General features: G+C 40.3%; 1 protein-coding gene across 5 annotated transcripts in view; it reads left to right on the forward strand.

Annotated features, from left to right (window-relative positions):
- The window catches only part of LOC308412493 (uncharacterized protein), a 199,543-nt gene that overhangs the window by 179,969 nt on the left and 3,456 nt on the right, over positions 1-16,118 (forward strand). For 4 of the 5 annotated variants that reach the window (XM_080906897.1, XM_080906899.1, XM_080906898.1 and 1 more), the window contains one exon: positions 13,132-13,381. In XM_080906897.1, coding sequence (XP_080763023.1) covers positions 13,132-13,381 — 250 coding nt within the window. Of the gene's footprint in view, positions 1-12,054; positions 12,296-13,087; positions 13,382-16,118 lie in introns of those variants that run through there. The other variant, XM_080906901.1, reaches the window with a different exon arrangement.

Here is a 16,118-nt window from a genome sequence, read left to right on the forward strand (position 1 = left end):
CAGGAATATACTGAGTTGTGGATCCTCTTGCTCTTTTCCAGAGTATGAACTGAGGAGCTTGAAGGTCAGAATCATGTCTGTACCAGTACAGGAGTGGGTAACCACTATCTGTCTCATAGCTACATGTGAGTGTGACAGATTCTCCTTCTGTTTCAGTGACTTCAGGTTGTTGAGGAGTGATTGAGTCTCCAGCTGTTAGTCCTGGAAAAAGAAAGAAGAAAAGTAGTGAAATGCAGTCTGTATATCTGCTTAATGCAGCAGCTTCAACTAAACTTTAATCCCTGTTCTTAAACTCACCTATAATGTGAGATAGAAGCAAAAAGAGGTGCAGCAACATGTCTTTGGAGTTATTAAAGCCAGACAGACAGCACATGAACAATGTTCTTCCACTGCAGCACAATGACCAACAAATAATGTCATTGGATGAGCTCAACTTCAGTGGGCGGGGCCAGTGTAATAGCTGAGCCAATCAAATAGTTTTGTGCTTCCACAGCAGCTCTGTCTCTGTCTCTGATCTTTACTGCTTCATTTCTCTGTTGTCTTTGTCATCAGTCCAATGACACAAGAATCAGAGGTTTAACAGTGTGTGGCTCCCTCTAGTGGATGTTGTGGAGTATTCTGTTGTCTTTGCTCCAAAGGTTTTTGTACAGAGTTTTGCTGTTTCCTGTCACTGTGGGCTGCAGAGCACAGTAGTACACAGCAGAGTCAGACACTGCAGCAGAGGAGATCTCCAGATCTGCACGTTTCTCTGTTTTGTCAATGTGAGCTGAGAATCCCGACACAGCTCGATGAACTGATCCTCCCTCTGTGATGTAGAGCAGGAACTCTGGTCTGGATCTCTGGTATTGTCGGTACCACTGGATATTGTAGATAGAACCATCATATGTACAGGTCAGGTTGATGTTTCCTCGCTCTGCAACAGCTTCTTCAGCACGTTCCTGCTTTATGCTGTTCATGGAGCCCAAAGCTGCAAATGAATGATTCATGTCAGTCAGTCTTTTTCTTCCTTTGTGAGCATAATGAGATGAAGAAATCTGCTAATAATAACTCTGATCAAATCTTGTCACAATGAGACTTTTCTGTGTTCTAACACTCACCTATGCAGTGAGAGAAAAGTACAAACAGGTAAAGGAACATGTTTCAGGTGCTGAAGTCACACAGCAGATGAACAAAGTTCAGCAGAATGAAAAGACTAAGCAGCCTCTCTGCTGCACAGCCTTCTCCTCAACATCAGGCTGGCTGTAGTTCTGCAGGAAGAGACCATCTCATTGGCTGAGTTCAGCACCAGTGGGTGGAGCCAGAGAGAAACCTGTTTAGAGTCTTTATGAACAGCGAAACATCTGCTGGTTGTTTTTACAGCTGTCCTTGTTGCATGTGTGTTTCTTTCAGACTGAAACGTTTTGGGAGGAGAGTATTTGAACAACTAATAAAAATAATAATTCACTGAGATTTAGAGATAAATCTGTTCCTACACTGTTATTAACACTGGGAGCACTGAACGTATCCTATTATGTTTTGGACATGGCTGTGATAGCTGAAGGTGCCATGAGAGAGTGTGTGGTAGATGAGAGAGTTTCCTCCACTTGTGTTCATTTATGAGGAAGATGTGACCAGAACACAGTGACTGTTAAAGCAGGTGTTAGAAAAACTTACTAGATATGATACAACGTCTTTGTTTAACACATGAAATATTGTGAGAAGTCAGAATTGTGTGTCGTGGCTCTTATCACATGTAACCGAAAGCACAGCAAGTTCCCAGGAGATACAACTCCTGAGAAAGTCCTCCTACACATCTGTCCCAGGGTGATATGCAACATGCTACACAAATCCTCTTTGTCTGTAGAAAAGAAGCTCGCTGAGCCGTCCCCAGAGAGCGCTCGCACAAAGTTATGGTTGCTGCTGCTGCTCACTTGAAGTCACTAAAAGCTTTAAAGTCACATCTCTTGTGTTTCTCCATTTGTTGAAGAGTTGTTCCAACAGCTTGGTACCTCGAGCCGGACTCCACATCTGTCCTACTCATTCCAACAATGTCTGGAAGGTGAGGTCAGCAGCAAGGGAGGAGTCGGAGAGTGATGAGATCTGTAACTATATACACTGGAGAACCAGAGGTGTGGAGAGCGATGGCCTGAATCCTACAACAGGTCGGAAAAACCTTTTCTGTAAGAGCGTAAGACTCATAAGACGGTCAGGGAGCACAGAGTGTGCACAGAAAATGACACATAATAACAGCACATAATAATAGTTATGATAGGAATCAAAAGAATAATAATAAGTACAAAAGGTCAAAGGTCACCAGTGTCTCCAGACAGTCAAAGGGGAAAACTGATGAACTAGCAGTGTTAACAAACGCAGGTGAAGTCATTTCATCAACAGTTTGGTCTTTTCGTCCAGCTTCCATGAGCTGGAGGATGCTCCCCAACCTGACTCCACTCTGTCTGTTCCACAAAGCAGCTTTAGGGAAGGTTGAGGCTAAACAGTAACACATGTAAGGCAGCCCCATTCATGGATTAATCACCAGAGTATGTTAGAGTTATCTGATGAACTGAAAATGTAAAGCTTGCATGTGACTCCCTTTAAGTGTGTAAACGATGTGAAGTTCAGATGAATTGTAGCCGATGATGCTGAGATCCATTCACTGATTTCCACACAGCAAATCCAGCATGTCCAAATTAACACTGTCGGATTTGATTTCAACACTATTAAAGTGTCTATATGGGTCCACACCAGAGAGTGTTAATTTAACTCTTTTTGGAGAGTTGGTACGTTAACTCTGATTTAGTGTTAAACACCAAATCTGTCTGGAGTTGATAATTTAACACTTGGTGTTAAGAGTTTATATATTAACTCTCAAAGAGTATTTTAGTTTAACTACGTAAGAGTTATCTTCTAATTCATTCTAAAAAGCAGGAATTTTACTGTTCTGAACTTCTAGAAATTTCTTTTGAAAATAAACATTTACTAAAAAGATGCAATGGTTTTTGAAAAACATTTATTCTGAACTGTGCACCACAATTTCAAAGCATTTTCTGAAAGATGTAACAGTATACATGTTCTCACTTTCATTAGAATTGTGTTTATCAAAAGGTCTGACATGGTAAATGCAAATAACAGCATTCTCATCACTTATTTCTTCAATACAATATGCATGTCCTTCATTCATCCCTCTGTGGAACTTCAACGCACTTCTGCTCTCCCCCATATTCCATCTTCACAAGCATATCCTGTGTGGAGATTGAATAAAAATTAGTTGACACTAATTAATGGCACAAATAATCCAGTAAACAATTGCAGCACAGTAAAAAAAAAAAAGGAATCCTCTTTGAGCCATTACTTGTGTAAAGTATTTTCCCAAAAGACAAGGACACAGGCAACAGGTAATACTGAACTAAATGTAAAACCTCAACCTTTTTCATTTTTACCTAAACCGTGTGCACAAAACTCTGGAGGGATCTATGCTAACGTAGAATCCAGTCAGGACGTCTGCTACTGCTGTTTGCTCGGTTTTTTTTTTATGGGCGATCGTTTTCAGGCTTCAAGTAGCACCATTATACCAACATTTCACATTCTAGACATTGTTTTAGGTGTATTTGACCAAAAGTTTGACTGAAAATTCACATGCAAGCTTTTTTCAAGGCTGTGGTATTTGCCCGCAGACAATACCTTTCAGCTAGCTAAAACAGAATATTATGCTATCAGCGAGCAACATGGCTAATGCCTTTCACACAGCTTTGTCTCAACTCCAAAGAGCCACAGAAGTAAAAGCTCATAATAATAATTGAAACAATCTTTGAAAAAATGACTTACCAAGCATGGCAAACAACTCAAATATGTAGAGCAAAATGTTCTGAAACGGCTTCACTTCAGCTTCGATTGGAGCCGTGCTGGGGGCGGAGTCTGTGAATTTACTCTGTTGGTGTCATAGCCCCTGTAGGAGTTCAGAGTTAAGAGGTCAAGAGTTAATGTTTCCATTGTAACACCTCCAGATTTGACAGAGAAACACTCATTTTTAACACTCGATTTTAACTACTATCATTTTACACCTCAGAGTTACATTAAAAGAATGTGACTCTGCTTAGAGTAAAATTAACTCTACTTTTGCAAGAAGACTATTAACACCAAAACATTTAACACTTTTGAATTTGCTGTGCACCTTCACACCAACTGTGTAGTGCAGAATAAAGACAGCAGAATCAGTGTACTGTCAGTGTAGAGGATGCAAATCAGCCCAGAAACATCTGCTTACGTCCATCCATCCATTCTCTTCCACTGATCCAATTTAGGGGGGAGGAGCCATCCCAGCTACTGTAGGACGAGAGGCGGGGCACAGCCTGGACAGGTCACTGGTCTATGGCAGGGTAACACAGAGAGACACACAACCATTCACACTTATGGGCAATTTAGAATCACCAGCTAACCTAACCCCACTAAGCGCACGTCTTTGGACTGTGGGAGGAAGCTGGAGCACACGGACAGAATCCTCGCAAACACCTGCTCACATCTGGTTGAATTCACATTACAAAGAGCAGTGAAGCTCAGATCAGCTGATCACAGCCTGTACTTGAATCAAATCTACTGGAGCTCTCAGCAGAAATGATTGTGAGTTTGATTCTTTTCCCCACACTGAGCCACTACAGCTGATTTTAGGGTTCCCACCTGCTGAATCCACTTTAACCTGTTCTCTGCTCATGTTCCTGTGAGAGGCACAGTCACTCTCTAATGGAGCCAACAGAAAACAGAAATGTCTTCATTTTCCCTCTTTTTCTCTGCTCATGTTCGACTTCACTGATTCAGTCTAATGAAGTGATTCTAATATAATTCAGATTTACACTGAAATAAAGTTTGTGTTCCTGTGTGCTGATAGCATTCATTTACATTAATGTAGCACAAGGTTCAGTTAACTCTGCACTTTTTCCCTTTGGAGTAAAGAAGTTGATGGAAAAAGTCCTGGATGTCTGTACTTTACCTACAAACACCTCTGTGGGATCAGTGATCAATCATTTATCATGTTGTTATTGATCAGTGACAGGTTGATTTCTGTTGGAGAGAAAGATGAAGATTTGAGTAAAGATGAGACTGAAATGAGTCTGTTGTCTTTGTCATCAGTCCAATGACACAAGAATCAGAGGTTTAACAGTGTGTGGCTCCCTCTAGTGGATGTTGTGGAGTATTCTGTTGTCTTTGCTCCAAAGGTTTTTGTACAGAGTTTTGCTGTTTCCTGTCACTGTGGGCTGCAGAGCACAGTAGTACACAGCAGAGTCTGTCACTGCAGCAGAGGAGATGTTCATCTTGATTTCTTTTCCCTCCACTTGAATCTTCAGTCCACGAATTTTTTCTTCTCCTACTGATCCTGAAGGTGAGTGTGAGATCAGGAACTCTGGAGGTTTTCCTGGATGTTGTCGATACCAGAAGAAATAATCAGAAGGTGACACTTTGTAAGTGTAGGTCAGAGTAACTGTGCTGCCTTCTACACTGGACTCTTCATCTTTGACTGGAGTGAGCTGATCACATGTGACACCTGAAGGAAGAGAGAACGTTTTCAATCAATAATTGACGTTAATGAATAATTTGAATTGAACATAGTTTCCTGTGTAGGTGAGCAGACCTGTGAGAGTGAGAAGAATCAGAGGAAACACACAGTGATGTAATGACAGCATGTTGAGGAACATAAAGTTTGTTTTGTGTTGAACTCTGTTGAATGTGGAGGTTTTTCTCTCTTCTATAGTTCAGTAACAGCTCAGCTCCTCCCTGAATCTCTGCTCCTCCTCTCTGCTCTCAGTCACTCCTCCTCCTGTGCTTCACACACTTTATAACCAAAATGATTTAAGGGAGCCGTGTGACACGTCACACAAGCAGAAGTCACATTAACGATGTAGACAGAGTCAGAGAGTCGCTGATACTCACACAGTTAAAAAGTCTGAAACTTGAGACATTTGGAGAAAAATGTGTAAGAAGTCCTGAATTCAAGAAACATCTCAGATGATGTTTTTACTTTGTGACATATTGGACTCGTGCTTTAAGAAGCTGGTATAAACAGTATAAAAGGGGATAATAATAATAATAATAATAATAATAATAATAATAATAATAATAACAATAATAATGATAATAAAAATAATAATAATAACAATAATAATGATAATAAAAATAATAATAACAATAATAATAATAATAATAATAATAATAACAATAATAATAATAATAATAATAATAATGATAATAAAAATAATAATAACAATAATAATAATAATAATAATAATAATAATGATAATAATGATAATAAAAATAATAATAACAATAATAATAATAATAATGATAATAATAATAATAATAACAATAATAATAATAATAATAATAATAATGATAATAAAAATAATAATAATAATAATAATAATAATAATAATAATAATAATAACAATAATAATAATAACAATAATAATGATAATAAAAATAATAATAACAATAATAATAATAATAATAACAATAATAATAACAATAATAATAATAATAATAATAATAATAATGATAATAAAAATAATAATAACAATAATAATAATAATAATAATAATGATGATAATAATGATAATAAAAATAATAATAACAATAATAATAATAATAATGATAATAATAATAATAATAACAATAATAATAATAATAATAATAATGATAATAAAAATAATAATAATAATAATAATAATAATAATAATAATAATAATAATAATAATAATACATCCTGTTTCAAAGCACCCACAGACACCCAAGGACATTTAACAATAGAGTGAATCACATAATAGAACAATGACAACACAAAGAACAATGAAAAGCATAAAACAGACAAACATTAAGTTCACAGTGAATATGCAGACTTGAACAGATTAAACTGGGGCAGAGACTTCCACAGCCTGGAGGCAGAGCAGCTGAAAGCTCTGCTTCCCATGGTGCTGAAAGAAGGCACAGCAAGCTGGACAGAAGAAGAAGATTGAAGTGAGCGGGCAGAAGAGGTAGGGCTTAACAGGTGAGAAAGGTGAGGAGGAGCGAGGCTATGAAGGGTCTTGAGAAGAAGTATGAACACTGTTCAGAGTTTCACAGGGAGCCAGTGAGGTTCCTGAAGGACAGGGGTGATGTGCTGTAGGAGGGCTTCTGGTAATAAAACAGGCAGCTGAGTTTTGAACCAGTTGAAGCTGATGGAGGGGTTTTTGGGGGAGACATGCAAGAGAGGATTACAATAGTCAATGCGGGAGGTAACGAGACTGTGGACAAGAATAAGAAGAAAAGGGGAGTGGCCACGTCGAACAAGCTAATTACAGAAATTAAAGCCATTCACTTAGATATGAAACAAACAGCAGAAAATAAGGATTTACTTAAGAAATAACTGGAAAGATGGATGTGTAGGAGCAGGACATTGACAGCATCCCAGAAAAAAAACTGAGTTATATAATAAACTTCAAACTAACAGAGAAAGAAATTAATAATGTTATATCTAAATAAATTAAAAAAAAAACAGGAAAATGGCAGGAGCAAATGGTTATCCATCTGAAATGTGACTTTAAAGCTTTTTGATAAAATGAAGAGACGGGGAGTTCCTCAGTACATCGTGAGGATTCTCTCTTACTGGTGCGCTCATCAGAACATGCAGGTTAAATGGGGAAGCAGTATTTCTGCCCCCTTTGGTGTCAGCAATGGTGTTAGACAGGGTGGGATTTTGTCTCCAATTTTATTTAATTTATATGTTGATGATCTGTCCATACAGCTGAGAGCCTGTAACACTGGGTGTATATTAGGTAAAACACTGATAAATCATCTCATGTATGCAGATGACCTGGTTGTTTTTAGTCCAAGCAGTGCTGGGTTACAGGATCTTCTTAATGTCTGTACTGAATATGGTGTACAATATGATATGAAGTACAATGCTGCTAAAAGTGCTGTTTTGATATGTAGAACCAAGCAGGATAAACAGCTAAATTTCCCTTTGTTTAAACTGTCCCAAAAACTCTTGAAGTTCATAAAAAGGTGAAATACCTCGGTCACTTTATTACTGAGCAAATGAATGATGATGATGACATATACAGACAACGATGTAAGCTCTATGTGCAGGCAAATACTATTGCACGCAAATTCAGCTTTTGTTCACTTCCAGTTAAAGTGGCTTTGTAGCGTATTGCACACGCTATATACTGCCCCCTTGTGGTCATCCTACAAACAATGTAGCATGCAGAAGCTGCATGTTGCATATAATGATGCGATGAGAATCCTTTGCAGGATACCTAGAAGTGGTAGTGCCAGTCAGATGTTTGTAGCTGTGGGTGTTTGGACTTTTAAAGCACTTTTAAGGAAGCTAATGTTCAGTTTTAGAGAACGACTGGATGGTTCGAGTAACAGTATAATTTTAGCACTCACAGATCCGACAGTGAGTGGTTCCCGTTACTCATCCAGTCTCAGAAAGCACTGGTTAAAGTTTTTGTGTATTTATTGATTTTTTTTAAGTAATTGTGTTTTATATATATTATGGTTTTATATTTTTACAAATGTTTTAGATACTTATTTATATACATATATATATTTAATGGTTTATACCTTGTGTTGGGGGGGGGGGGGGGGGAGTGTTGTGTGTGTGTGTTTTTTTGTTGTTGTTTTTTTTGTTTTTTTGTCTTGTTTTTATGGACATGAAGTCTGCCAATAAAGATTGAATTGAATTGAATTGAATTGAAATGAACAACCTTTCCAGGAAATTGACAACACCGGCACTAAAAGAAGGCTTTAACCATGTCCTTCAGGGTGGGGAGGCCCCTGTGCCCTGGAGACAGGCAGCAGTATCAGTGATCTCTAAGCTGGGGAAAGAAAAGTCAATGCAGCTGTTATCGACCAATATCAGTTCTAAACATAGATTCTAGACTGTTTGCATCAATACCAGCAAGATGACTGGAAAATTTGTAGGCTTTGTATAAAGCAGACAAACACTGGGTAATGTTAGGAAGGCTCCCCATCTCACTGATCACTAAACTCCTCTGAACAATGGACAGCTTTCAGCCTCGACGCTGAAAAGGCCTGTGACTCTCTCTGTTGGAAATACTTAGTATTCTTAAAGGCAACAGTGAGGAGTTCAAAAGCAGGTGAACGTTTACATTGTTCACAAGTTTGAGACAAAAGCTGAGTTAGTTGTGTTTTCATAAAAGAGAATTTGAGCTTGTCGCGGGGTCCTAAACTTCTCCCGAACAAATGCAGGTGTAGTCAGGAAGCATTCAGTGTGGATCATTTATTCTGCCGGAAACTAGAAAACTAACTTAACCTTCCTGCCTTCTTGGGACCTTTTTGTGCCACTGCTATGTGTTAAATGGCTGCCATTTCCACTGTGTTCAGTGGAATATAACCAAACTTGCCACAGGATAGTTTTTACCTGTCAATGTTAATATTCCAGTGTGAATTCCTTAAATCAGCCTAAAATGGCTGAGCAGCAGAAATCCCCACACCCATCACCCTGGGGACCATTTTCTGCCCATTGACTTCCATTATAAACGCTATTTTTCAACCCCAAATTATCATCATATGATTTTATTTTTTCTTCTTTTCTTGGATGTCAATGAAGACTCAGGGCCTTGAAGTTTTAATTTTTAAATTGCAAAAAAAATGCAAAAAAAATAATGGCAGGTCAAAATGTATGTTGGTGCCAATCTTTGGTCCATCTAAAGGCCTACTTATAATGACAATCACATATTACTTCAACTGGTTTTTTGTGGAAATATTTAGTTTCGTTTTTTGGTTTTTGGGGCTTATAACACAGGGCGCTCATGTAATAACACTGGGATTTGAAGGGTTAAAACAACGAAAATATAATTAAAACTTTACATGAATATTTCAGGGAGAAGTAGTTTTACAAGGTTGGCTAATTTAAAGTGGAATAAAATATGGATATATGGTCTTTTTATGGCGTGGCTGAGAATGGTCCCTAGGGTGATGGGTGTGAGTTTTTTAAAGGATGGCAGGAGGGTTAAGTCAACACAAAACAAACATCTTTATACAAAACACAGTCTGCATGTTACCCTCTCTGTAACATCTCACCGAAAAAAGCCCAGGTAGGCCCTGACAGCCTTCTTTTATACCCCATGGCCCCTCCCACTAGGCATAATAGCCATCTCTTTATTATTTCTTTTACCAAACACTCTTTCCCCCTCAGCTTATTTCCAGCTGTATTCCTACAATACATATATATGTATATACAGACATTTATGGTCAATTCCAGGCAGCCTACAGTGTTTCACAATAACAAACAAACAAAAATAATGCAGTTCACATGACCTTTCAAGCACGCGCGAACCCACTATTTGAACCCCGGAACACCATACCATCGGCTTGCATAACCACTCGTATAATCGGCGATCACAGCGAGTCTACGCGATCGGCTTTATTAAAGGTAAGCGGGAAAAATATGTTGGCCACCCTCTGCGCCGCTCAAAATATGCCTCTCACCCCCTTTTTTGTTTATCTGCCAGGTCGACGAAAAGACGCGCAGCCACGGTAATTGTAGAAACTAATGGTGGTGGTGCGTGTATGCGCCTAGATCAGCTGTCTGTGGCCCGGGACGGTGTAACTCCGTCACAGAGCTCATTTCATGCTCAGAGATCCGAGAATGTAAGTGAAATTTATCTTACAGTTTTCTCTGTAATAACTTTTGATTTCAAAAAGTTCCAGGTCACACACGGCTTCTGGTGATATGGATATGAAACCTAGCAGCACCATTACACGGCCCACAAAATACCTTTTGGTACACTGGGCTGTGTTTAGTGGAGCTACTCCCGTTTAAAGTGCAGCGGCCACTGGAAGTAGGTTTGATGTTTTGGTAGCTTTTGGTACCTGTGGTTTTTGTGAAGTGCATGGTTGTTTGTTTTTGTTTGTTTTGGAGTTTGTGTTTGTTTTAAATTTTGGAAAAAAAAGTTTTAAAAATAAAAAAATATTTTAAAAAAAACACAATAAGCTGGTGTGGAAGACTGTTAAAACTGCAACTCCTGGTCCCAGAACTGGATCGTCATGTTTCTGTTGTCTTTGTCATCAGTCACACAAGAATCAGAGGTTTAACAGTGTGTGGCTCCCTCTAGTGGATGTTGTGGAGTATTCTGTTTGCTCCAAAGGTTTTTGTACAGAGTTTTGCTGTTTCCTGTCACTGTGGGCTGCAGAGCACAGTAGTACACAGCAGAGTCAGACACTGCAGCAGAGGAGATCTCCAGATTGACTCGATTTCTCTCCTTGTCCAGTGCAGCAGTCAGTCGAGGGTTTGGGGGGGTTGCTCTCAGCACACTCGGCTCACTCGTATCAGTGATGAGGAGAAGGAACTGAGGAGCTGATCCAGGATCCTGTCGATACCACTGGAGATTATCAGCTTTAACTGAATAGTTACAGGACACAGTAACTGTACGGCCCTCTGATGAAAACACTTCAGCACTGCTGGCAGTAATATCATCTTCCAAGCTGTTACCTGCTGATGAAACAACATGTTATATTTACAGCTCTGTTCCACAGTCACATGTCCATCATTGGAAAAACACAGTGAGCTCAAAGAAAATCCAAACTGGATCTGTAACGCTGTAAACATGTCTTTGAATTTCAGGTGTTCCTGTCAGAAACATACGTACCTACGAGAGCTGCAAAGATCCAGATCACAGCCAGTTTTTCCATGTTTCCAGAGGAGAAATGTTGGAAGTGATGTTCACTGGGAGTTAGCTGTGAGTGGTCTGATGTTCACAGCTGGAGTCAGACAGGTTTCTGCAGTCAGGAGGAGGAGCTGCTTTTGCTCTCATGTGATGTTTCCTGTTAAATCCTGATGACAGCTGGTGTGTCTGCAGGAGATCCTGCATAGTTTGTGCTTCGTGCTGCTGTTGAAAGTTAAACAGCCAAACACGGAGCTTGCACAGAGGTCTTTATGGATCTGTTTTCTCTTCTCACGGCAGCTCAGAACATTTTATTTATTTACTGCAACAAACTGACACTTTGAAGAGGAACTAAAGGCAACACTCGTGCTCTGCCGGAACCTCACCGCGTGACACAGGCGGAAGTAAATAAAGGAAAGGCACTAATACCGTCACTGACCCGGGTGTGTTGTTGTGTGAGCTGAGTGTGTGAGCTGCGGCAGCAACGATGCCTTCAGTTCAGTATCTGAGAGAGTTCATCAACGAGCGACTAACTGCTGCTGCTGAACAAATATTCTTGGAGTTTGAAAAAACGATCGTCCAGTACGAGGAAGAGATCGACCGTCAGCGCAGACTGCTGGATATCACCTGGAAACCCCAAATCAAGCTGCACAGGACAGGTGAGTGTCCCTCTGAGGGAGGATCCTGATCACAGCTCTGCGGGACGTTTCTGATTGTGAGGACTTTTTGGAGATGTGAGCTAACATAGAGCAAACAGAGGACAGGACTGCGCTGCGCTGCATTCAAACAGCAGGCGCTGAAATCAGCCTGGATTTGAGCTTTTCTCTGACCTGGATCCATCACTCAATCCTGTGAATCGTTTGAAAAACTTTTTGTTTGGCGGTGAAACGTGTGTTTGATGGTGCGTTCAGGTGCACCTTCTAAACTCAGTAATCTAGCCTGAAAAGGTTTTTCCTTGGTTTCCTTTCTTCTTCTGCAGAGCTGTAAAGAGTTCAGTGTTAACGTCATAACAATACGTCTTTTTTATTTCTCCATCAGTGACGTCAGAGTGGTCGCCCGGGCCCTTTGTGATGATGTCACATAAAAGCTAAAGTGGTACACAGCACGTGCACGGTTCCTGTGGTCACATTTACACACGTGTGAGAACAACAAAGTCCACCATGTTGTTGTTCAGAGTCACGGACGCGACTGAAAGAAGTGACACAGAGTTTAATGTGCAGCTCGGCACAGTGACACCTAATATTGAATTTATGAACTGTAGTGGCAGTGCGGTGCTGCTGCTGTGCTGAGGGGGCTTTACCTTCCAGATGTTCGTCTGAATAAATGCAGATCTGAGATCAGTGACTTACAGCTGACTGGACGGCTTTACTCTCACACACGAGCGACGCAGTCATGCTGTAAAGTCCTGTTAATGTTTCTGTGGTTGTGACTTCTTTCTTCTGTCTCTCCAGACGTCCCACAGCAGCAGGTCTGTGAGGAGGAGGAGGAGGAGGAGGAGGAGGTTCTCCCTGAGCAGCAGCTCTGGAACCAGGAGAGGAGCTCCAGTGTGGAGCAGGAGGAACCAGAAGCTCCACAGATTAAAGAGGAACAGGAGGAACTGTGCAGCAGTCAGCAGGGAGAGCAGCTGGGACTGAAGGAGGAGCCTGAAGTTCATAATGATCCTGTGCAGTACGAGGAAGAGATGGAGCGTCAGCGCAGACTGCTGGATATCACCTGGAAACCCCAAATCAAGCTGCACAGGACAGGTGAGTGTCCCTCTGAGGGAGGAATTTTACTCATGGGCCGTTTCTCAATACTCGTGCAGCCAGTCCAGACTTCGTAAGTTCACACGGGAGTCCGGACTTCCCGAGAGTGCGAGAAAACAGCGCGATCATTCCACAGCTGAGCAGCATCGTACTTGATGACATCACACAGAGTTTTTACTGCATCCCTGCTGAACTGTGATTAATATTTGCAATGGAAATTACACGTGACGTAGTAGATTTCTTTAAGAAAAAAGATGTATGAAAAAGGTATTTTGAGCACTTGATCTGTTTCATAATGTCTAATAAGCTTCATGAAGGAAACACAAGCTTAATCTCTCTTAATAAAAATAGTATACATGTATGCACAGCTCACGCTGCTTATTGAGTAAAAACAAGCAGGTGAGACGTTAGAACGCTGCTATTTTATTTTTGCAGACCCCTAAAATCAACACTGGACTGCTGGGGTTTGGAAGAGAATCGATATTAAAAACCTAATTTGATCAATGCTGCAGCAGCCTTCAGCTGTTCACATGTGTCAGCATGTTGTTTCTGCTCCCGGAGGAAAGGTTTCCTTCGAATTCAAAGATTTTTAATGTTAATCAGCTGTTACTTACGTTTGTGTTTAAAGAAGAACAGCACATTTTACATGAGGGGACATGACGGCCCCGAGAGCACATATCCATTGAAACAATGTTAAATCAACATCAGGCAGTTCTGTTGGAACAGCGTTAGAGTCTGATATTGAATCACTGTTGAACTCTGATGGTGGTTTTCCATCACTTTTCACTTGGTTACTATTGAAACACTAAAATCATAATTAAAAATCAACTTAATGGGCATTTCTACCAACACTAAACCAGCGCAGATTACTATCAATACCTAACCCTGCAAAAAGTACAATCGTGATCCACAAACAGGAAACCGATTATATGCTGGACGTTATCCTACAATTTGTCATGTCCATAATAACGTCTCTGTAATATGAAGCATCTGGTATTGTGTAATTTAAAAAATGACAGGCGTCTCTGTATCAATAACAAAGTAATTTATTATTAGGGCTGTGAATATGACCAAAATCTCATCTGTCGTCCGATAACGATATAAATCACAAACATGTAACATTTTCTGTAAATTCTGTGAATCTCGGGCAGCTCGACTTGCGTGAAGTGTTTCCAGCTGGGCGTCGTGTAGCTGGAGTCCAGTGTTTTAACGATGCATGAAACGATACATTTTTAGACATAAGTTGTAACGGCGCCGTTTTCTTTGTGAGTATTTATTACACGGCGTGCTGCGGGGAAAAGCCTGCTCTAATGTTTGAGTCTAAGGTTTATTTTTTTTAGCACCTGGCGACTCAACAGGATCTTGAGCTTTATTGTGAAAAGTTTATGTGGAAAATAAACAAGCGGACACGCGATGCTGTTACCGTTGTTTCTAACGACAACACATAAAAACTTGTCTGTCTGTAGTGTGGTTATATTAAATATAAGAGAAAGAGAACTTTAATGAAGCCGCTACAGTGACATCAGAACCATGAACAAATATTACTGTAAACGGTTTATTTTACGACACCACGAAACAAACGACAGATGTTTTTATATCGTCGTCCGATATATATGGTTATATCAACAGCCCTAAACCAGGCGTGTCCAAACGTTTTCACTGACGCCAACATACATAAAAATATAGGAGGGGCGGGGCCAGTTACTAGAAATGAGGTATATAACCTTAACTTTACTGTATTAAAGTTAGAAAAATCACTTAAAAGTGGTCAAATATGTTATATTGTTGAATATAATTAAAGACAAAACTGCCTTCATCCCATCTTTCCATAAACGGATCTTTGTTGATTTATCCAGAAAAAGCTTTGGTAGCTCGTTTTCACAGCAGCCTCAGATTTCTTCTTGGACTGAAGATTTACAGCACAGAGAAAAAGCAATAAATAAAGCTTGTTATTTAAGTTATTAGGCTCAGCAACGCACCTGTTAACGTCCGTTTGAAACAGTTATCAACATTAACAGACTGAACTGGGCTTAATAACAGGAGTGCATCATTTTAGCAGATTATTCTGGTGAGTATCAGCTGCGCTGGGTTTGTAAATCGGGCCGTCCAGCTGCGGTGCTGATCCGACGCCACTCGTGCCAAAAACCCGGATAAATGTCACTTGATCAAGGAGCAGATGTGCATCAGATGAGATCAGCTGACTGCGTGCGCTGTGCACAGCGGTGTGTGCTCTGTGTGTTAACAAGGAAAACGCAGATAAGAAAGTGGTGCACAAAAGCAGAGTAGTGACAGAATCGATGCGCATTACTGATATTTGAAGCATGTGTACCTGCACCTAACACACGGGTACTGTGGAATATAGTTTTACTCACCTAAGGCGCTCGTGCTCTCGTCCACTCCCAGCAACAATTAGCAGCTGTGCGGCGTCTGTGGCGTCGGTGCTCTCATCGCCTGCGATGGAGTCAAAATCAAAAGCACAGCTTTGTCAGACAGGTGCAGTTTAATGTTGGCTGACGAGTCTTCAGTGCGTCGCACGACTGGATTTCTGGACACGCTGACGTTGTTGAAGTTCTGCACTTTTTCCACATTATTTCGGTGACTTTAACGAGGCCGTGTTTTATGAGGTCTCCATCTGAAAAAGGCTCGCCATGTCTCGCGATGAGTTGGGCGACCTCATAGCGGCTATCGGAGCCTTTTCCTGGACCTTTCGAGCACGAGATAAATACTGTTGCTGACC

The sequence above is a fragment of the Rhamphochromis sp. 'chilingali' genome (assembly GCF_963969265.1).
Source record: "Rhamphochromis sp. 'chilingali' genome assembly, chromosome: 16".
Classification (NCBI taxonomy): domain Eukaryota; kingdom Metazoa; phylum Chordata; class Actinopteri; order Cichliformes; family Cichlidae; genus Rhamphochromis; species Rhamphochromis sp. 'chilingali'.